Raw genomic sequence first — 22,320 nt, 5'->3', positions numbered from 1 at the left:
ATTGATCGACCCAATAATTAGAATTAGAATTATTAAGTAATTTCAGCAAGTACCGACCGATTGACTACCAAACTTTTAATGTTTCGTCTATTTTTTTCATATTTTGTTTATGTAATTGAATTGTAAGATAATACTTACTTTAAGAATATTTGTCTTTAATTAATACTAAAAATTATATAAAACAAATATTTTTTAACGTGGACCCGTAAAAAATAAATAATAATTAAGTAGCTGAAAGAGGTAATTTATTAGTTATTAGTGATTATAATATTATTATCCTATTTTATTAAATAAACTTGCCTGTGATATTTAAATAAGTTGTTTTAATTGAAAGAAATAAAAAGGTAACATGTTATAGTTTGGAAACGATTTTTTTTCTATTATAATACTAAGGGTGTGATATTTAAAGAAGTTGTTTAAATTTAGAGAAATAAAAAAGATAAGGTGTTATAGTTGAAAACGATTTATATTTATTTTTTTATTATAATTCGATTACTAAAAGTAATAAAACTTTTAAGTAAATAAGGGTAATTCAGTAAATTCAGTATGTACCAAAAAATAGGTACTGTACCAAAATTTTCAATATTTCATATTTTATATAATAGTAATAGATAAGGGCAAAAAATAAATATGCCAACATCAGCCAAGAAACACTGTAAGAAGTAGAACCTATATATGCCTCTCGATCAACTTTACATATAACTGATAAAAAAGAAATTAAGAACACATCCCGCAAAAATAAACTATAAATATAAATATGAGCCTAATTATATTTTAGGGATTTTTTCATAAATACCCAAATTATAGAAAATATTTGCAAAAATACGGATTAACCTTATATGCAATCTTATATGCAATCGTTGAAACCTCACAACCTCATATGCAACCAGCGTCCGTATTTTTGCAAATATTTTGCTAAAAAGTGGTATTTTTGGTAAATTCTCATAATTTATTTTTTAAATATTTATCTTAGGGTCCTGTCTATCTATATTAAATTATACTATACAATTATATAAAAGTCAAAACATTTAACGTTTTATTTTAATCATTTTCATCGGTTAATAATTATATTAATATATTATTATTCGTAATATCAATTACCTTTCTCAATTAAAACATGTTACATTTTGTATTTCTAACAACTAAAACATACCTCTCTCCAAAAATATCACGGACAATAATAACTAATTAATTATCTTTCAACTAAAATACAAATTACCTTTTTTGACTAAAACACTTTACATTTTCAATTTACATGCAAGTCTATTTATAAAATTAATTAATAATATAATGTAAAAAAAATATTCAATCCAAATTAATTTAAAAAATCATACAATATTAAAATAAGTCGATGCACATGTTTTAAATTAGTAATAATAATAATTCAGTGTCATAAATAATTAAGTACACCTTAAATTTAATATTGCAATTTCAGTTTTGTAAATAATTAAAGTTCCTTGTAAAAAAGTAAAAAAGTTATTAAAAAATGTAATTCTAAAATTTGTTTATCCATCAAGCGGAAGTTCATAATGTATAAAAGATTTGCAAATTGCAATATTCAAATTCAAGGCGTAAAAGAGGACTAGGATAATATCCTCACCTTCTAGCATTAGGTATGTTTGGTTACAACTTGCAACAATACAGAGCTCAATTCTGAATTTTTGTTACATAGACTCTCAATATCCCCTCGACATATTTTATACTCTAGCTTCAAATATCGGATCAACCTTCTATTTTCCCCAACGGGAATCCGATCCATGTGAACAGAAAATAGACCTCTAATAAACTCTTCATTGTCTTGCCTGTTTGAAAACTCACAAGATTGATCTAGAAGCTAAAGTCCTATAAATGCCTCTTATAGTATATGGTGTAGTTCTGCAGCAACCTCCAACAAGAGACGCTCCTACCTCACACCATTTGTTCACGTGTGAAACAAAGTCCTCATCTGGAACTCCCGTATTTTGCTGCAACCAAAAAGTTGAAATATAACAACTGATGTTACTTAAAGCTGTATCAAAATGCAGAAATAATATTAAGAGGCGCAGCAGCAAGCGTTTACTGTTCGAGATTAATGCAAACAAGTTCAGTAGTTTGTCAGGGGAACATAGTTATCCCTGATGCACTTGGTTCATTTAAACAAAGGTGAACTGAAGATTCTTATGTACAATTATATATGTAGACTACAAGGATGATATGATAAGAGAAGCAACAATTACTTTTTGGCCTATAATGGACACTATCAACACTGATAAACCTTAGATTTGATACAAACTGACAAAGAGTTCAGTTTCGAAATGAAACACTGCACAAACTCATCACCGCAGTTAATAAAAATTGAAGAACGGTAATACTTTCAAGAAGAACAAGTGCAGGACAAAACAGAAAGACCAATGGGCGTAATCAGTAATGATTCATATTTTATAACTGCTTAAAATTGCTGCATATTATATCGAACCATCTTTAAAATTAGTTTTGTGCACCTTAAAATTGGTGATGACTTTTTTTATTACTTAAACTTTTGAAGTTCTTATCTGCCTTTCAATTTTTTTTAATAAACTGCCAATTCAGTTATTGAAAAACAACACTTGACAGTTCACAAATGATAAATTACAACATTTAAGCTATAGGTAAGAAGAACTCACCACCCACTCTTTCCTCTCAGCATCATAAGTCTCTCCACTATTTGGATATATAAGTATCGGCTTTGTTGTCACCTACAATAACAGATAAGAGTTGAAATGAGAAATACCATATAAAAACTATAAAGAAACTTTGGCCATCTTTGTTTTACAGGATTATGATTCCCGTATTATTACTTTATTTACTATTATCTATATTACTTTACAAACTTATCACATTCCATAAACTACATTTCAATCAATCTTTTAGTTCGTTCCATGATACTATTATACCCAGTGGAAGAGCAGTATCACATAATTTCCCCAAATGAACTAAAGTGATCAAAACATGTTCATGGGACTATTCTAAGTAAAATAGAACTTAAATATTTGAGAACATGTTATAAATAGTGAAGGGATTATAGTCCTACACTCTCCTTCTGAACAAACATAGCCTATTCAACGATCCAAAAGTAATAGAAACAAGTGTGATAAAGGAAACCGGAAACATCTATCACCGTGCCTTGTCTAGAGGTTGAGATTTTCATATGCAGAAACAGTGCCAAGATGAAAAAAACTTTGAAAGTAATAGCATGTGCTCATATTACACAAAAACAGAACATACATGATATATCTAGGTTTTGGGTGTAACTCCTCATATATTTTCCCTTACCAGTCTTGCTAATAAATCATTTTTTTAGCCAGTTGAAACCTATGGCTTAGGATTGTGTTTCCGCACAAGGAAAAATGCAAGGTTTAATTTATTTAATTTCCTTTTTCATGTTTATGGGCTGAAAAAGTAAATACGATTATTTGAAAAAGCAAGGGAGGTACAATAAAAAAAATGAACAAAACAAAGCAGATAAAGGGAACAAATACAAGGAGAATTTAGATATGAAATGGAGAAAAAGGAGGCGAATAAGTGCTTCACTGACTGGCTTTGCAAATAAAATTTTTACACTCCACCCGAATCATCATGACAAAAAGCCTACTAATTTGTGATGGGTAGACTATTAACTATTGTATTTAAAAATGGGGGTAATCAATACTGTAAACTTAGTACAATCTGGGTCCACCCTTGGTTCAAACAATATAAACTTCAGAAAGTGGAATGTTCTAAACAGTGACAAACAGCTCATTCCTTTCTCCCAAAACTGTGCTAAACATAACCCGATTAATTAGGTGTACGTTAAAATCAAGGGCGGAAACAGCTCATTACTATAAAAATCTGACGAGCCTTCCCTTTCCAGTATGAATCACACTTGAGCCAATAAAATAGAATAGTATAGTTTACCCCCAAAGCTCTGACTACAAGGGGTAAGATCGGGATTACAAGTAAAATGCAGAGAGAGGTCAAAATGAAGAAGAAAAGTAAGAATAAAATAACAGAGGTTATAGGGGTTCAACCTTTTTAATAGACGTAATCAGATCACTGATGAATCTAGGAGGTGTGCAGTTGATCCCAACCGCAACAACCTTTTTGCATGCTTCAGCAATTGTGGTACACTCAGTAACGGAATCACCACTGACTACGTTTATACCGTCTTTAGAATTGAAGGCAAACCATGCAGGGATAGTTATGGCTTTATCCTCAAGAAGCTGAGCAAAAGCCTATTAAGAAGTAAATCCATATCAATATCTTGTGCAAAGCCAAAGGCACTTGTTTCATATGAAACTGATCAACAATATCCGATGGTGTCTTGGCCCACATTTCCAAATTAACTAAAATACTTGCCCAAAACAATTTTAGCTATTGCAACAAAAAAGAAATTCAATTTAAAGAGCTACCCGGATGCATTTCAAATATTGAGAACAATGTAAATAGCGGAAACAATAAAACTTTCACAATCAGCATAAGAAAACCTGAGCTTCAAGCTTATTTGGAATGGTTTCAAATGCTAGCAGATCCGCACCAGCTTCTGCTAGAATATGTACCCTTCTGCGATGAAAGTTCTTCAGATACTCCAGATCTATAGCTTCACCATAGTCCCCACTGTAGATACAAAAAACCATCAACAATGACTGTCAGTATCTAAATGTAAAGTCTGTAAGAGACTAGGTTTGGTATTATGCAGATGAATTGTATATAACCCTTCTTTAATATCTGGTCCACATTACAAGCAATTACCTCCAGAAGATAATAAACAAGAAAGACATTAACATATATTATGATAACATGAGATTTAATAAATAGGACACAACGCTATAGATGTGGCTAATAAAATTCCTCTCAGGGCATGATTCCTTTTTTACTTACAAGCTGTGATACTATGGTACTGTTAAAAGATAAGGATCTAAGGTCCTAGATTATCTTAACAGGTAACGAGGTACCTGTACTCAGAACCATCAGCTAAAAAAGCCCCATAGCTCCCCACCGATGCTGCAACTATTATAGGTCGATGTTTGAGAATCTTCCCATCCTCCGTCTCATCAGAAGTAGATTTAAGACATCTTTCATAATATATATCCCTTGCCTCGCAGGCAACTTCCACACTTCTTTTAAGCATGGCCTCACTTTCTGATTCAGAATAGCCTTTAGCCTGAAAACCTTGGATTGTTGCCTGTCCACGAGCAAGTAGATTAAAGTTGAGTCTTACGCAATCAATACATATACCCTACTCGAGCAATGATTATTTACCTGATAAGATGCTGTGATTATGATATCTGCACCAGCTTCAAGGTAATCAAGATGTACCTGCTCAAACGAGTAAATGACTGAACCTTGTAAGGATGACAAATAGTGTAACAGAAAAATGTTGGCCAAAATACGGATACATTACATTCAGTACTCTACTGCCAATGGAGCACAGAAATGCTATCGATTTTCATATTTGAAAATCCAAAAATGATGGAAACGGTTCCAAAACATATGTAATGGGCAAATCCTTCAAATTTCATGGTTACGTGCATTTAGAAATATGTGGCAACTATAAGGAGCTCAAATATACGACATAACACTCCATAACATACTTCTTGGCTTACACGATACCTGATATTATACTAATAAATGGCATCTGCCCTGTTGTGATCTAAGTAGTAGATGGCCATTGGCAAGGTAATTGGTTCACCTAAACAAAAGTACACAAAAAGCATGCAGTTGGCTAACGATTATGCTGACATTAGTATATTACTATCAGCAAAATAATTAATTAACAGCAGATAATTGCCTGAGTAAATTCTAGTTACTCTCATTATATAACTACTAAGTAGTGATGGTTATGTTGTTGAAATCAGGGGGGGATCTAGGAAGAGGCACAGGGGACACGTGCCCCCCTAATTTAAAAAAAAAAAAAAAACCGCCGTGATTTCGGAAAATATTTGTGAGTGCCCCCCCTAAAAATTTGAAAAATAAGGGTGCCCCACGAACCTTCAAAATTTAATTTAAGTTGCAGCAATTTATTAAAATTAGAAAGCCCTAAAAGGTAATTTACACATATAATTATATTAAGAATATTAGTTAGATATAATATAAAAGCAAATTGTTATTTTATCAATTTAACTCATACGGTGGTCTTTTATGTGTTCTCTCTTCTGTACTTGTACTTACTGCTTCTCTTTCTTTTACCTAACAATCGAAAGCAAGCAAACTTCTCATAAATCATATATGTGTGATTGAAGCCTACAAACTAATATCCATATATCTATAGACTATAATACTAATAGATATCAAGCCTCAGCTACTAATCAATCGGAGATGGGTTTCTTTGCTGATTTTCTTCATTCTCTGGCTAATTCATTCTCCAGCTTGCAGCAGCAGTTGAAAGGAAAGGGGGAAAACTCCGTGATTTTAAAATTAAGGTATGTTAATTTCATTTGCCTCATTCTCTGTATATTTTTTTCTTACACTAACTTTGTAAGCCTTTGATTATTATCTAGAATTGATAGTTGATACTTAAAATGGCTACCTTATATTTGTTAAACAGTAAATCAATTATGCTTCGATTTTATAAAAAACTCCGAACGTCTCCTCCGTCATCTCCAACACCTCCCCAACCAATAATAAATGATCCCCCAATTGTTGATGTTCCTGAATCTTCCCCACCAAATTTAAACCCAGAAATTGAAGTAGATGAACTTGAAGCTGATCCGGGATTGCGAGAAAATGTTAATATTGTTGCTCCTAATGAGAAAGAAAGAGACAGAATTCGAAGGGCATTCTTGCTAAAAGGACCTTTTCAACCAAAAAATCATGTCTTTCCGTTAACACCATTTGGAAAGAAAAATAGGAGATTCAATCCTTCATGGTTTAATGAATATCCTACCTGGTTGGAATATAGCATTAAAAAGGATGCTGCTTTTTGTCTATGTTGTTATTTGTTTAAAGATAAGTGTGGTACAGGAAGTAATGACTCATTTGTTGGCGAGGGTTTTAAGAATGGGAAGAAACCGGATAGATTTCAGAAACATATAGGAGATCACAGTAGTATTCATAATCAATGTCAAAGAGCTTGTGAAATGTTGATGAATCCTAAACGACACATTGATGTAGTTCTTTCTCAGCAATCCGAGCAAGTAAAAAATGATTATCGTATACAATTAACTGCTGCAATTGATTGTATAAGGTTTCTTTTACTTCAAGGGTTAGCTTTTCGCGGGCATGACGAATCAGTAGAATCAAAGAATAGAGGGAATTTCCTTGAACTTCTAAATTTTCTCTCTTGTCACAGTGAGAGGATTGAATCTGTTTTTAAAAATGCCTCTGATAATAATAAATTAACAGCACCATCAATTCAAAAAGACATCACAAATGCTTGTAGCGTTTTGACATTAAAAGCAATTATCTCAGAACTCGGGGAAGAACCTTTTGCTGTCTTAGTTGATGAAGCTCGTGATATATCTTATAAAGAACAAATGGCAGTAGCTTTACGTTATGTTAATAAAGGAGGATGTGTGCTTGAAAGGTTTATTGGGATAGTTCATGTTAGTGATACTACAGCTGTTTCTCTTAAAGCTGCAATTGAATCAATATTTGCTTCTCTTGGATTAAGTATATCTAGATTGCGCGGGCAAGGGTATGACGGTGCAAGCAATATGCAAGGGCAATTCAATGGGTTAAAAAGTATAATATTGGCAGAAAATGAATCAGCTCATTTTGTGCATTGCTTTGCACACCAACTTCAGCTGACACTTGTGACTGTTGCTAAAAATCACAAAAAAATTGCTTCATTTTTTCAACATATAGCTACTTTGACTAATGTTGTTGGAGGCTCATGCAAACGCAGAGATATGTTACGAGAAAATCAATTTAAGAAGGTTATTGAACAAATCCAAAATAATGAGATTGCTACTGGACGAGGAATCAATATCTAATTTTTTTTTATCGCCATATGAAAGAAGACAAAAATAAAAGATAGAAACAAGCATCTAACACAACAATAGCCCATAATAGCACCAATAAGTCCCCCCATCATGTCTACTGTCCAGTATTTATGTCACATGTTATCTAAGAAAATTCCCAAACATGGGTAGTGGTAGTGCATTACAATTCATATGGTTCAAGGTTTAATTCTTATACAACAAATTGGGCAACCAGCCACAGTTGGGATAGTGACCTTCTGCCAACTTATCTATCATACACAGATTAGATAAGTAACATTAACCAGCCAGATTTCAAGATTTCCTTAAGCAAATTACGACCCTCTAACCTCCATCGTTCATTCCACACATCAACTGTGTAATACGGGTTTGCACAAAATTACGATGATATTATTTTAAAACCCAACTGATATTACAAAATTTAAAACAAAGTTTGAAGCTAATTTAAAATCTGACAAGAAAAAGAAGGCAATTCAAGCAATGTCAGAAAACAGGCATATGGTGGTCCAAACTTGTACATACTTTAAATACTTACAGCTTAGTTGGCTGGTTTTACCATAAAGACAGACAGACAGACAGTAAGCAAAGACAAACAAACAAACACACTTATCTTGAATAAAATCAACACACGTCAGACACCACTAACACTCTTCATGCATGCAAGATTACATACTTCATCTAAATAATAAATTAATAAATTAAACAAGTATCATTATACTATTAATTAATTTGATCTAAATAAAAAAAATATTCAAGTTCAAAATGTAAAAAATGCACCCCATTGTATAACTAAGATTAGATCCTGAAGCCAACGATTCGTTGATGCACCGGTTGAGCTCGTGTCCCCTTGCGAAAGGTCACGAACTCACTGTTTTGACTAGACTCGTGGTGTGTGCACGTGTAATTAATTATAAAATAAAAATTAATTACTGAACAAATTTAAAAACTTGATCAATTTAAATATGTAAGTATGTGGTGTGTGTATATACCGAGCGAATGAGGTGAGGAGAAGTGAGGAGGCATTTGGCGCTCCAGAGAGGGTCATTTAGGTCTGCTCCGTGACGTTCCAGCTCCGTCGCAAGTCCGCCGTCGACGACGGCCACACCGCCGGAGTTTTTGAGGAAGTCGGTCATAAACGACGACGTATCAACAGTGTCGGCGAGGCCCATTGCAAAAGAGAACCTGTAAAGAAAAGATTTGTAGAAAGTGGTTAAAACTAGGATTGGGTTTCGATGTTCACCTAACTCAAACTACTACACCCCTCTTACCTTCTATTTATACTCCCTCGTCTTTGTCTAAAAATTAAAAATCGATATTATTCGGTAGAGTAACTTTTTACATCATTATTCGGTAAAGTAATATTTTAATAATTAATCGGATAATCAGATTGATTAATCAGAATATTAATTGGGTATGTTTAATAAAATATAAAAATAACTAATTTATTAAACTAAATATACTAATTTAAGAAAAAAGTGGAGTGATTAATTGGATTAAAAAATCGAATCAACAAAGTATGTTGAAATAATTAATCAGGTGATTAATCGATAAAATCGATAATTTTCTAAAATTTGATCAAAAATCAGTGATTCGGTTATTCAGTTAGTAGTTAACCATGGTTATTAACCAAAATACAGAAGTTTAAAAATTTGATTACCAGAAATTAAACCGAAATAATATACAATTTGGTAAAGCAAACTGAAAATTTTCAATTATTCGATACGATTTTTACTTATCACCCCTGGTATTACAAGGTAATTTACTTGGCATCTACATTTTGTTGTAAAAGACGATCAGAGAATGCTTGACTTGGTTTATAAGGTTGTCGAATTTGCTTAAAGAACAATTTTGAATTTCCGACTCGTACGGACATTTCTTGAGTTTTAATTTATACGAATATACGTTTTCGGTCAATAAACTGTATACTATCTTCTTTACAAATTGTTTATCAAAAAAATGTTACTCCCTAAATACTTTTCCCATTTATGTCGAAAACGTTTGCCGATACACATTTTTTATTGTTAATATTTTTAATTTCGTATTATTATTAAATATAAAAACTTCACTGTATTAGAGTACTCGTAATTACGAATATAACAAGATCACTCATGATTATGTTTGATCATATAGATTAACGGTAAATTAATAGTCAATAGCTTAACATGAACAATGACAAAAGTCAAAATGAGAAACGTATTGTATTACACTACTCTTAAACACGAATACAACAAGATCACTCATGATTATGTTTGATCTTATAGATTAACGATAAATTAATAGTTAATCACTTAACATGAACAGTGACAAAAGTCAAAATGAGAATCCTATTATGGTACGGAGGAAGTAACATTTGTTTACCTTGCTGGTGACAGTAAACTTGTTTGTAAAAACTAGTTTGATCGTTTTACTACTGATTTGTTAAATTTTAATTAATTTTGTAAATATCGTATAATTATTCTTATTAATGAATTAATCCTCTATTAAAAAAGTAAGATGAGCATATCCAGATTAGGAGAACCTGACATTACCAGATGTAGATGATACATAGAATATTTTGAAGATATAATCTGGATAAAGTGATAACTTAAACTACTAGTAGTACTAATATATTTTGAAGATACATAAATGTCAATGGGAATGGCTTATCCAACGGCCACAAAAGAAATGAATATATATATATATATATATATATTTATATATATAATCTTGATTGCATAATATATTAGTTGGCCACAATGGTGGGAGTCAGAAATGTAAATCAGATTCCCCAGGAATATATAAAAGGAACAAAACTTTGTCAACTGTTGAGAGGCATTAGGATCTTGTCTCCACTAATTCCTGCCTTTTTTTTAAAATTTCAGGCCAAAAGGTCAGTTGGAGCTGTATGTTCATTGATTCTTTTTCTTCCAATAACCAAAACAAACTGTATCTCCCACTCAAGTATACAGGTGGGGGGATCAAACCGCATGGTTTGGAACCAGTTCCTTCAAGCATTTGCATCCAAACTAAAGTGACAGTGAGATATGACTATACCTTCCAACTACAAGTGTAATGTTAACATCTCATCCTCTTGTATGTTTCTTAAACTACAAAAACAAAAAAAAAATATGGCAAACTAGCATCCATTTATATCATGGGATTCCTACCTGGTTAACGGGCTTCAAGTAGTTAACAGGAATGCGAACTAGATTTTAATACAAAAATGTCTTTAGAAACTAATTCACATTCCCGTTAACCAGTTTTAAATTCCCGCAATCCAAAAGGCCCCTAAAACTCCAAAGATAACAAAATTCAAAGATTGATAGACAAAATGGCACTACTCTATGGATAGATGGGAAACCATATATCAACACAGCAAACATATAAAAGGCATATATTAATTCCATCTAATATCAAATATGAAACTCTATCGGTAACATGGGATTTTATATTTACTATAAAACTGCCATTTTGATTACGGAATGTAAAACTTATATGCCAAAATATAAAATAAGAGAAACTGAAGCGTTTTATCTACTACTCAAGTTCTCCTAAAGTACAAAACCATTCATAATGGGCTAGCAATGAACTCGCATAGAAAATACTTTGACAGAACAAGCCGTAATGTAGGAGTAAAGACAAGATGATTACGGTCCACGACCTGCTGTGAAACAGAAGCAACCATGGGCCTGATCTTCAGGTATCATGCCACCTCCCTTGCTCGTATCTATTGCTTCTAACAACCTCACAACCTCATCCATCTCGGGCCGTTTTTCTGGGTTTCCATCCCAACACTTGCGCATGATGCTTGCAAATGGACTTGGACAACATCTTGGCACATCTGGTCGCAGATTCTATAACAAAAAATGTGTAAAATAATAAATACGGGGGCTATAGGCCTGTAGTTGCAGAACCATGCATTAGGTAACAATAACCAAACATATTTTTTTGTCCGCCTGAGCTTTGTAGACAAATTATCTTTAAGAACAGAAGATACAGTAAACATGCACCTCATTTTTAACACATGAAGAGAAAAAGATGAAATGGAAAAAAACTGAAAGCTAAATTTGTCAATTTGGAGAGGACTTGGGTTAGCAAGTAACAAAAAATTTCTGTAGATTTATATAGGATAGTTCTTCAGTAGACGCAAGCAGGAATACCAATCAAACACATATATGTTCATAAAGTGATCGAACCATCAGAACACTCCATATGTAGTAATCAAACCATCAGAACACTCTTTATATGAAAGTGTACCATATCTCGAGTCTCGACACCTTTTGAACACGTTTAGATGTTGGGAGAAAGGTCTATGTAATGTGTATATTAATTAGATATGTCTGAACGCCCTTTCAAAGACTTTAAACTGTATAGTGGAGCCAATAGCAGTGGTTCCATTAGTGATGTACAGGAGATTTTCATCAATATTCAAAACTAATTTCAGAGTTATTAAGGTACCAATTGTGTAGTTGAGAGCACTTGATCATAAAACTCTAATACCGTACTAAGATCTGGGTATGGCAAAAAAATCAGTTACGTGTACACCAATTATATGTTTTAGAGATACAGACCTGACGAACAACTGCTGAAGATACTTCAGCAAAGCTAAGATCTGGGTATGGCATGTCACAGCAATAGATTTCCCACAAGCATATGCCAAAACTGTACACATCGCATTTTCTGTTGTAAGGCTTTCCATCAAGGACCTAAATCATATTTGGTACCTTAAACAGTTAGCTTCTGCACTAGAAGTAAATTGGAACACAAAAACTAAGAACCAATTACCTCAGGGGCCATGTATCCAAGTGTGCCGGTTTCCCCAGTCATATCCCTGGGATTCTGAGCTTCAACTCGAGCAACACCAAAATCAGCAATTTTTAGGGTTCTATTGATATCTAGCAGCATATTTTCTGTTTTAACATCACGATGTACGATCTTCTTGGAATGGAGATAATTCAAACTGCAAATTACCAACAGAGAACATATATAAATACTACAGACATGGCGTCTCAGCTCAGATGAAAGAAAAAGTTACCTACCCTCTAGAGAGATCCAAGGCAAGTTGAACAACAATCTTAAAGGCAAGTTTCTTTCTTGAGTTCCTGATTAAGTATTTCTTTAGTGTTCCTCCTGTCAAGTACTCAACCACAACACAGCAAGCTCTAGAAGGAGGGGAGTTATGTACACCACTTGAAGTGCTCTTGGAAGGAATCTTAAGATTTGATGTTCCCATTGAAGCACCAATGAACTACAAAAAAGGAATGAACCAACATTTTTTACATTAAGATCAAAGAAATAGTAGACGATAAATAGGATCATACAAGTAGCAACTTGAAATCTTACACTACTAATCTTTTTAGAAGTAAGACCTATTAGGAACCCGCCAAAAAAAAATTTAAAATTCATAACTGACATTCTGAAGCAACATGCAGATAAATCATTTCCGACACTGACACCAGATAAATATGTTTATCATATCTGAGCCCTATGTATGCATAGCCAAATCTGTAATACAACTATATGACAATATCAACATTTTAATTTATAAAGAGTGACAGTGCTAAGAAACTATACAGTTACAATTGAACTCCAGGATATACAAATATTCTGATGACCTACTGGTATAGTGGTATCAATGAAAAGTGAAGAACCTTTACCTTCGTGACATTTGGATGATCAAGTTTATGCCAGACAGCAACCTCCTGCTGAAATGATGATCGAAGAGCAGCAGTTTCAGCAGCTGTAGCAAGTCCATCTTCCCCCCAGTCCAATACCTTCACTGTAATGTAAGAGGAGCTTAAAAGTTAAAAAAAAAACAGAATGAAAAAAACAAATGATAAGGATTAAAGACGACATCAATAAGCACAAACATCTAAGAGCTGCAAACAAATTTACAATAGATGGATCACCGAACTATATCGAGTTACTATTTTATAAGAAGGGGGGGGGGCAAAACTAAGAAAGAACTAAAGAAGAGTACTGAGAATCAACATTATTTACAAATCTGATGCAGAAAATGAAGGAAAAGGTTGGAGTTATGCGGGTAATAAAGTTTAAAAAACACCAACAAGCTATATTCTTGAGTATGCAACTAGCAAGTTAAGTTGCTACCAAACTTTAGGGTTTTAGCTGTACATGGTTAATTGTTTTTATATGTAACAAGTTAAGGGGTAATTTAGAACTGGGTTTGAATTTCAACTTTCCGCTATTTTCTACCGTCTGCTTCTTCGCTGAATGAAAATCTTTCTATTTTTTGTTTGATATTTTCCCTAAAAAACTAATTATACAATCACTTCTCTTCAGATTCTTGTTATACCTATGAATTACACACTTAAAACTGTCTTCAGCCTAAACCTTTATTCGTTGATTAGATGAACAGGCTGGATCATGAACACCAGTACACCACAATCTGACCTGTTCGTGTCAATTTGATATGTACAGTTTTTTTTGACAAAGAAACTAGACAATTGAGTATCATAATATAATCTATTCAGAAGTCCCTTTCCTTGATTCTAATTGAATATATGACCTCCCTTCTCTAAAATTAAAATCTTCTCAGCACTTCATTTAGAAACACTTGATACAATAAGGGATCAATATAAATATTATATGCTTTTAAATATTCAAACTTCCCATAAAATCTTCTCAGCACTTCATTTAGAAACACTTGATACACTTCATTCACAAACTTATGAATGAGTATGAATGAGTAGTGCATAAGGGATGAAGACTGAATAAATAGTTTACACATTGTACCAAATACGCTGTAAAAACATAGTATCCAATACGCCTAATGTCTCAAACACCTGAATAAATGAAATTTCATATTTAACCATTAGATATATTAGTAAAATTAGTACTCGCAAACTGGTTAACGTATAATTCTAATATTATTACTGTAGGCTTGCTCTATTTTTCAAAAATCCTTAGTAACAGATCAATATAAATATTAGATGCTTTTAAATTTCCAAACTTCCCATAAAATCCAAACAGTCAACTTATCATTCCTCAGTAAAAACACATTGTTACACAGGAAAATATAGCAGTTGAAGGGCAAGGTCTATGGAGTCCCTCTGAAGTCTGAAGCACCAAAATATGAAAATACTAACCAAACATAAGTTTTGTGCTTGTTCAGACTTCACAGGTATCCAGAGCAAACAAAAACAACATAAGTAAAAATATTCAAATATTCTGCTGTCAACAAGACACCGAGATGCTCAGAAGATAAAATAAACATGGTTGTGATAGAAATTAAGAGTCAGTACAGCTATCCTTTGACCTATTAATAAAACATACATAATTTTTCAAGTGATCCAACAGGTGCATATTCAACAAACAACAAAGCACACTTGGCCAAAAAGAATCATAAAATATTCAAGAATCAAATCACAAAATACACGAAGAAAAAAGAATGACAATCATTATATTGAGTAACAAGAGAACAAATTATAGCTGGGGAACAGTTCCATGATTCTATCAACTAAACTCAAAGCACAACTATAATAGATAAAGCAAGTCCTAAATCAACAAGAAAACACACACATAACATATAATCGAGTAAAACTGTGCCTATAATCTACCTGCAATTCCATGATTCTATCAACTAAACTCAAAACACAGCTAACCTAGATAACAAGTCCTAAATTAACAAGAACACGCACACACATACACAAAAAAACATATAATTGAGTGAAAACTGTTTTGAAAATCTACCTGCAACATCCTGACCATCATAAGAACCTTTATAAACAGTACCATAAGTACCATGAGCAATAACATTCCTTATATCAAGTTTAGCCAAATCAATTTCCCACTCTTCTTTCTTTATAGGACCTCCTGATCCTACTTCTCTATCTCTAGACCAAACCCTACTCAAATGCTTTTCTAACTGAAGATCCCAACTCTTGAAATCAATCTTATCAGCTCTCACAAAATTATTGCTATTACTTCCCACATCCTTTGAATTTGACCCCATCAAAACCCCATCTCCCAAACTACAATTATCACCTTCACCACTCATTTTTACACTAACCCAAAATCACAAACTTCAAGAAAACCAAGAAGTTGCAATTTTTGTGTGTGTATTGTATATATAAGGCCTAATCAAGATTACCCAAGAACCAAACTTTATCAAACAAAGTAAAGTTCTTGTTTTTGAACTTCCAAGAAATACCCAAGAATTGTTGTGTGTATATGTAAGTATAGGCCTAATTAAGATTACCCAAGAACAGAACTTTATGAAACAAAATAAAGTTCTAGTCTTTGAACTTTCAAGAACTGCCCAAGAAAGTTAAACTAACACTCAAGAAAGAAAGAGGGAAGAAAAGGGTTTAGAAATAGAGAGAAAAGGCATATAAAAATGATGAAAACAAAGAAAAAAAAGATAAAAACAAGTTGAAAAATTGAAATCGAGGGGAGAAAAAAAGGAGAGAAATCTGTGGAGGAGAACAGGAGTAAATGGAAAGGGGAAAAACAGAATAAGAAGAAGGTGGAGGGAATTTATGAAGAAAGTGTGAATGGCTTGAAATAGGGGGCCCAAAAACTGTTGTTAAACTTTTGTTTGGAGAGTACAAAACAAAGGTAGAATGGTACACTATGGTGTAATTATTGGATTTGCAGGAGTACTCCTAGATTGCTCTAATATCTGTACTCTAGTGTACTCCTCCTAGATTTGTAGGAGTATTATTTTTTTCTGTACTCTGTTAGTCTATTCCATTTACATATTATTTTATTGAGCAGTACAATTGTTAGGTCTCGACCGGACGAACTCAGTACCCGGACGAACCCAAGTACCCGATTAACTCGAAACAAACTAAAAAAAACTTTACTAATAATGGCTAATGAGACCAATACAAGTATCTAACTGTTAGCTTACAACCAGTAAGACCTAATGAACAAAAGTTAGTTTAGATCCGATAAGCCGCGATGAATGAAAGTCCAATAATCAAAAAGAGCATTGAGCTGAAGGCCCATCAAGTTGAAAAACTCGAACATCCAATATTTCAGCCAACTGTTGGAACGTGATGGAGAATCAAAATGCCTCCGAATTTCCCCCAGCATTCTTCCGCAGCTTCAGGGTAATGGACGAACATTTATTACAAAATTTTGAGTATAAATTTTCGAGGAATGAAAAGAAAAAAACAACTCTCTCTACACACTTAAATACTCTACCACTTTTTTGTATTCTCAAACTTATTTTACACTCAAATTTCTGGTTCCCACACCAGACATGAATCAGGTCGCATTTTTTTTCAAATCTAAACCGAAGAGGGTTCTTAGACGACCGAAGGGTGTTCTTGCATTCGCAAAAATCTAGGCGTAATATTTGGCGTAATCTGTGGGAAACGAGAATTATTACGAGTTATAGAGAGTATGACGAACACAAGCAATGACGAGGCACCGCATGGCTTCACTCCTCACGACGGGGGCCAGACATCAAAATAATCGTTGTTTGACGCCGACAGAGTACTCAAACTGACCCCCGATGAAGAAGCTTTGTTGTTTAAGATCAGGGCTGAGAGTTTGGTCGCGGAAAAGGGCAAAGAAAAGTAGAATGAACAGGCGGAAAAAGAGCCCCAAACCAAGGTGAAACGAAAGGAAGCCGCTGCACTCCGGGTGAAAGCTTTGCAACTTCAAAGGGAAGAGATTGAGCTACAGGAGAAGGCACTTCGGGAGGCATTGGAGGCTGATGACACTGTGGTGGTCACCAAGCCCAGGAAAGACCGAAGGGGGAATAACGAAGAAGATGAGTCTGACTCTGATTCGAACCCCAAGAAGAAATGATCAAAGACTTACTATTCTTCGGATTTGGATGATGAACCCGCTGGATCCCAAACCAGGCTGAGTAGGCTGGATAAAGCTATGTTTGACGATAGGGGAGTCGATTGGGAGCCAATTATGACGGAGGAGATTGAGCAGTATCGGCCTCTCCCGGGAGAAGATAGGCAGTTTCCGAAAATGAGCGAGTTCAATGGGAAAGGCGATCCCGAAGATCACCGTGACAAGTATGAGCTGCTGATGATGGGGATGGGCCACAATGACATCATGTCGTGTAAGATGTTCAAAATATACCTGAAGGGATCAGCCTTGATGTGGTAGAATCCCCTCAAGCCAAGGTCCATTAGCTCGTACGAGCAGTTGAAGAGGAAGTTCCTGAAGTACTACTCTCATTTGTGCTGGAAGGCCAAAGATACCGAAGCCCTGCTCCATTACAGACAGAGGGAGAACGAAGAACTTGGGGACCCTCTGGCTCAGTTCAAAGAAGAATCTGGGATGGTCACCATCTTGAACAAGGTTAAAGCTATAGGCTTCCTCACCGCGGGGCCGGAAGACGTCGAGATAGAGATTCGGTTACGTTCACCCCTTTGAACACACCAATCTTCAAAATTCTCCACGAGATCAAAGGGAAGTCAGGGTTTGTTCGACCTACAAAGATGAAAGTCCCCAATCACAAGAAAAATCTGTTGTGCAAGACATGTCTGTACTTTAACAAGACTAAGTCAAATTGACAATCCTAAGTAAGTTGTATTGTAATCTTAGTTTGTATTTTGTACTTGTAACATTTAAAGTCTGTAAAAATGTCAAAAGAGCAGACTGGAGTTTTTTTTTCTTTAAACAGTATCAAACATAAGAATTATATCTGGAAGAAGATCAAGAAGATCATACCTCAGAAGAATTATGAAGAAGTTTGGAGTTGAATAAATCTGTTTTAGGAAAAATATTCTAAGTCAAGATCTCTACAAGTCACAGATTTAGTGTTATAGAGAAGTCATTCGAGAACTCCAGAATAACTTATAGAGAACTCAGGAAAGCTACTAGAGAACTCAGAGATATCGACAAGCCAAATTGAAGACATGAAGATTGGAGATATCGACAAGTCATTTTTTCACTAGAGAACTCAGAGTTATCAACAAGTCAACATTCATTAGAGAACTCTGAATTATCGATAAGTCAAATTTCACTAGAGAACTCAGAGATATCGATTAGCCAAAATTCACTAGAGAACTCTGAGTTATCGACAAGTTAAAATTGACTAGAGAACTCTGAGTTATCGACAAGTCAATACGTCACTAGAGAACTCAGAGATATCGATAAGTCAAAGTGAAGATACGAAGATTAGAGATCTCGATAAGTCAAATTCTCTTATAGAGAACTCAGAGACCTCTACAAGTCAAATCAACTATGGAGTATTAGAGATCTCGATAAGTCAATATACTTATCGAGATGTCAAGATCTCTATATGCCTAACTGGAGATCTCGAGGTTAAATCTCAAAGTACAAATTGCAGACCAGTTCAATATCCAAGATTAACAATCAACAAACAATTTCTACTTTCTATTTTAATTTCTGTTTTAACACATCTCACTACAAGATATGATTCACTTTGTTCAAATCATAAACACTTCAAGAAAAGCATAAAAACACAAAAACACATTCACCCCCCCCCTCTGTGTGTAATTCATTACCTAACAAGTGGTATCAGAGTAAAATCTGAAAGTAAACAGATTTCAAGATCTTGGAAGAATGAATACACAGAAAATCAGTAGCATAAAAATTCCTACTTCTGACAAAGCTAACTACACTCTTTGGAAAAAGAAAATGTTGATGTTTATTAGGATGACCAATCCACTCTATATTCAGATTCTTAAAAATGGGCCTTTCACTCCTATGGTTAGAGTTGAGGAATCTATAGATAGTGATATGGTCATTCTAGCTCATTATGCTCCAAAGATCCTTCTGAGTACACTGAGCCTGAAAACGAGAAAGTTTCCCTGGATAGTGGCCTACAACTGATATTGATAGAATCACTTGACAATGTAATGTACAACAACATTGTCAATTGTGACACTGCTAAGCAGATCTGGGAAAATATTGAAATACTATGTGAAGGAACTGAGGAAGTTAGATATAATCAAAGAAGGATACTGATTTCACAGTATGAGGGTTTCATGGCTAAGCCAAAAGAAAGTATTACTAATGTGTTTGAAAGGTTTAATAAGCTGATAAATGATTTGCAGCTTTATGACAAATACTATGAAGCTGAAGAAGTGAACTAGAATTTTTTGCTTACACTCCCCGATCATTTGGAATAGAAAATTTCAGCTATCAGAGAAGGGAGAGACTTGAGCAGAATAACTCTGGAAGTTTTGTATGGAATCTTAAAAATATATGAATTAGAAATGATTCAAAGAAAAACATTAAGAGCTGGTCAAGGGCATGTTATAGATGGTTCAAGTGCTCTAATTGTCAATGAAATCCAGACCTCTAATGATGAGCCAAGATCCCAGACTCCAGTTGCCTCAACAAGCAGCAAAGAACCAATGATTCACATGAACAAGTCATTATGGAATTGGAAGAAGATGAGTTCTATACCCTGGATGAACTTGATGAGCTTGATCAGTCAATGGCCTATTTGGAAAGAAAGTTCTCTAACATTATAGTAAAGAAGCCAAGACTCTTCAAGGGTAAAGGACAATCATTCAACAAACATAGCAGCTGGAAAGGAAAAGGAAAGTACACATCTGATAGAAAAAATGGTTACAAAACTGGATTTGTTGACAGATCAAAGATAAGGTGCTTCAACTGTGATGAACTGGGTCATTTTGCTAAAAAATGCAGGAAACCCAAGAAAGCAAAGAAAGACAAAGATTATCTTGAATTGGAAGCAAAGTATGAAGCTCTTCTGAAGAAACAACAAAGCAAAGCTTATATTGCAAAGGGAAAAAGTTAGGATGATTATGATAATTATGAAGATGAGGAAGTTGGAAATTATGCATTAATGAGAAGCTTTAGAATGAGAAACAAGAAGCTGAATTGTTATTGGTAGAGCTTGAAGCTGTAAACCAAGAAACTGCATATCTAAAGAACAAGCTCAAGTGTGCCAGTGAAATTGAAGCAGTGCTAAGGGAAAAGCTGGAAAAGAATGAAGTTAAGTTGAAATTCTTCAAGAATGCATCTGGGTTAATTGGACAGTACCATGTGAAAAATAAGCTATGTGCAAATATTGTTATTGGTCTTGATTATGATGCCTTGAACAATAAAAAGAAAAATATAGGTGACAAAGGAAAAGCAACAGAAAATGAAAATATTCCAACAATCCTGAAAAAGGTTGATTCACCTATGTTCAAGATATGTGAAGTTAACTTCAGTGAAGAAGAGTTGATTATCAAGCAAGAAATTATTAATGAAGACTGTGAGAAGAAACATACAGAAGCCACTCAATCTTCCAAAGCTAAAGAGAAGCTCATGGACAATCAAGACTCCAAGACACCTGTCAAAGAAACCAAAACTGAAGATGCAAGAAAAAGAAGAAAAATATAAATGGGAAAATTGGGATAAACAAAAGCAACAATTTTGCTTATGTTACAGATGCTCCAAGAAAGAAATGTGAGAAATGTGGCTCTGTGAATCACCTAACTCACCTTTGTAAAAAGGTTGTTACCAAGACAGCTGAAGGAGCCTGTAGATATAATGAAGCAGATGCAAATGATCCCTACTCATTTTATGACAAGTTTGATTGCATCCCTTGCAACTTGAAAGTGATGAAAAGCTGTCATAAACTGAGAGTAGACCTTAAAGAAACAAAAATTAGGTCTACAGTAAATAGGGAAAATGCACAACAGTCATTGAATTCTATTTTATCTGAAATAAGTCATTCTACCTCTGCTAAATTAGTTAACAAGAAGAAAGTACCCAACACTTCTTGGGTTTCTATACACACTTAAAACTCATTGTGTGCAGGGCAAAATGAAGAAGGTCATATGGATCATAGACAATGGGTGTTCCAGATATATGACAGGTGATAAGGCCCTGCTATCACAGTTTGAGGAGAAGGCTGACCCTTTGGTGACCTTTGGAGACAACAACAAATGATTCACAATGGGATATGGCAATATTATTTTTGGAAATATTGTCATTGATGATGTAGCACTGGTAGCTGGACTTGAAGTGAATCTTCTCAGTGTTGGCCAATTTACAGACAAAGGCTTTGAAGTTTTATTCAACAAAGAAGAATGCACTTTTATCAGCAAAAAAACTGGTGAAGTTTCTCTGAAAGGAGCAAGAAAAGGAAGCTTTTTTGCAGACTTGGACTCAATAAATAAGGATGGTATTTGCTACTTCTATACCAAGGCATCAGAAGAACAAAGCAAGTTATGGCACAAAAAGTTGTCTCACTTGAATTTCAAGGCAATCAACACCTTAGTCAAAAAGGAGTTAGTAAGAGACATGCCTAATCTGGAGTTTGCTCAAGTTGAAGTTTGTGAAGCTTGTCAGAAAGTAAAAATGAAAAGATCAAGTCACAAGTCAAAAACTGTGAACTCTATAAGTGCACCATTGAAGCTTATTCACATGGACTTGTTTGGGCCAGTAAATGTCTTATCAATTTCAAGGAACAAATATGCACTTG

General features: G+C 34.1%; 2 protein-coding genes across 2 annotated transcripts; both read right to left on the bottom strand.

Moving 5' to 3' along the window:
• Positions 1 to 1,532: 1,532 nt before the first annotated feature.
• On the bottom strand, positions 1,533 to 9,189 carry LOC141684451 (homocysteine S-methyltransferase 2-like). Its single transcript, XM_074489437.1, has 7 exons — positions 8,924 to 9,189; positions 5,257 to 5,313; positions 4,950 to 5,179; positions 4,482 to 4,611; positions 4,026 to 4,229; positions 2,643 to 2,714; positions 1,533 to 1,964 (listed from the first exon to the last, which is right to left on the bottom strand). Exons 1-7 carry the CDS (start codon positions 9,101 to 9,103, stop codon positions 1,815 to 1,817), a joined length of 1,023 nt encoding a protein of 340 aa, XP_074345538.1. The 5' UTR covers positions 9,104 to 9,189; the 3' UTR covers positions 1,533 to 1,814.
• Positions 9,190 to 11,280: 2,091 nt separating this feature from the next.
• Positions 11,281 to 16,575, bottom strand: LOC141684034 (serine/threonine-protein kinase 52-like). Its single transcript, XM_074488860.1, has 6 exons — positions 15,627 to 16,575; positions 13,571 to 13,692; positions 12,953 to 13,161; positions 12,699 to 12,873; positions 12,485 to 12,619; positions 11,281 to 11,767 (listed from the first exon to the last, which is right to left on the bottom strand). The coding sequence occupies exons 1-6, from the start codon at positions 15,931 to 15,933 to the stop codon at positions 11,561 to 11,563; spliced, it is 1,155 nt and encodes a 384-aa protein (XP_074344961.1). The 5' UTR covers positions 15,934 to 16,575; the 3' UTR covers positions 11,281 to 11,560.
• Positions 16,576 to 22,320: the final 5,745 nt, after the last annotated feature.

Source organism: Apium graveolens, chromosome 9 (assembly GCF_009905375.1).
Source record: "Apium graveolens cultivar Ventura chromosome 9, ASM990537v1, whole genome shotgun sequence".
Lineage (NCBI taxonomy): Eukaryota > Viridiplantae > Streptophyta > Magnoliopsida > Apiales > Apiaceae > Apium > Apium graveolens.
The sequence above is the reverse complement of the archived record's forward strand: the minus strand, read 5'-3'. Positions and strand labels throughout refer to the sequence as shown.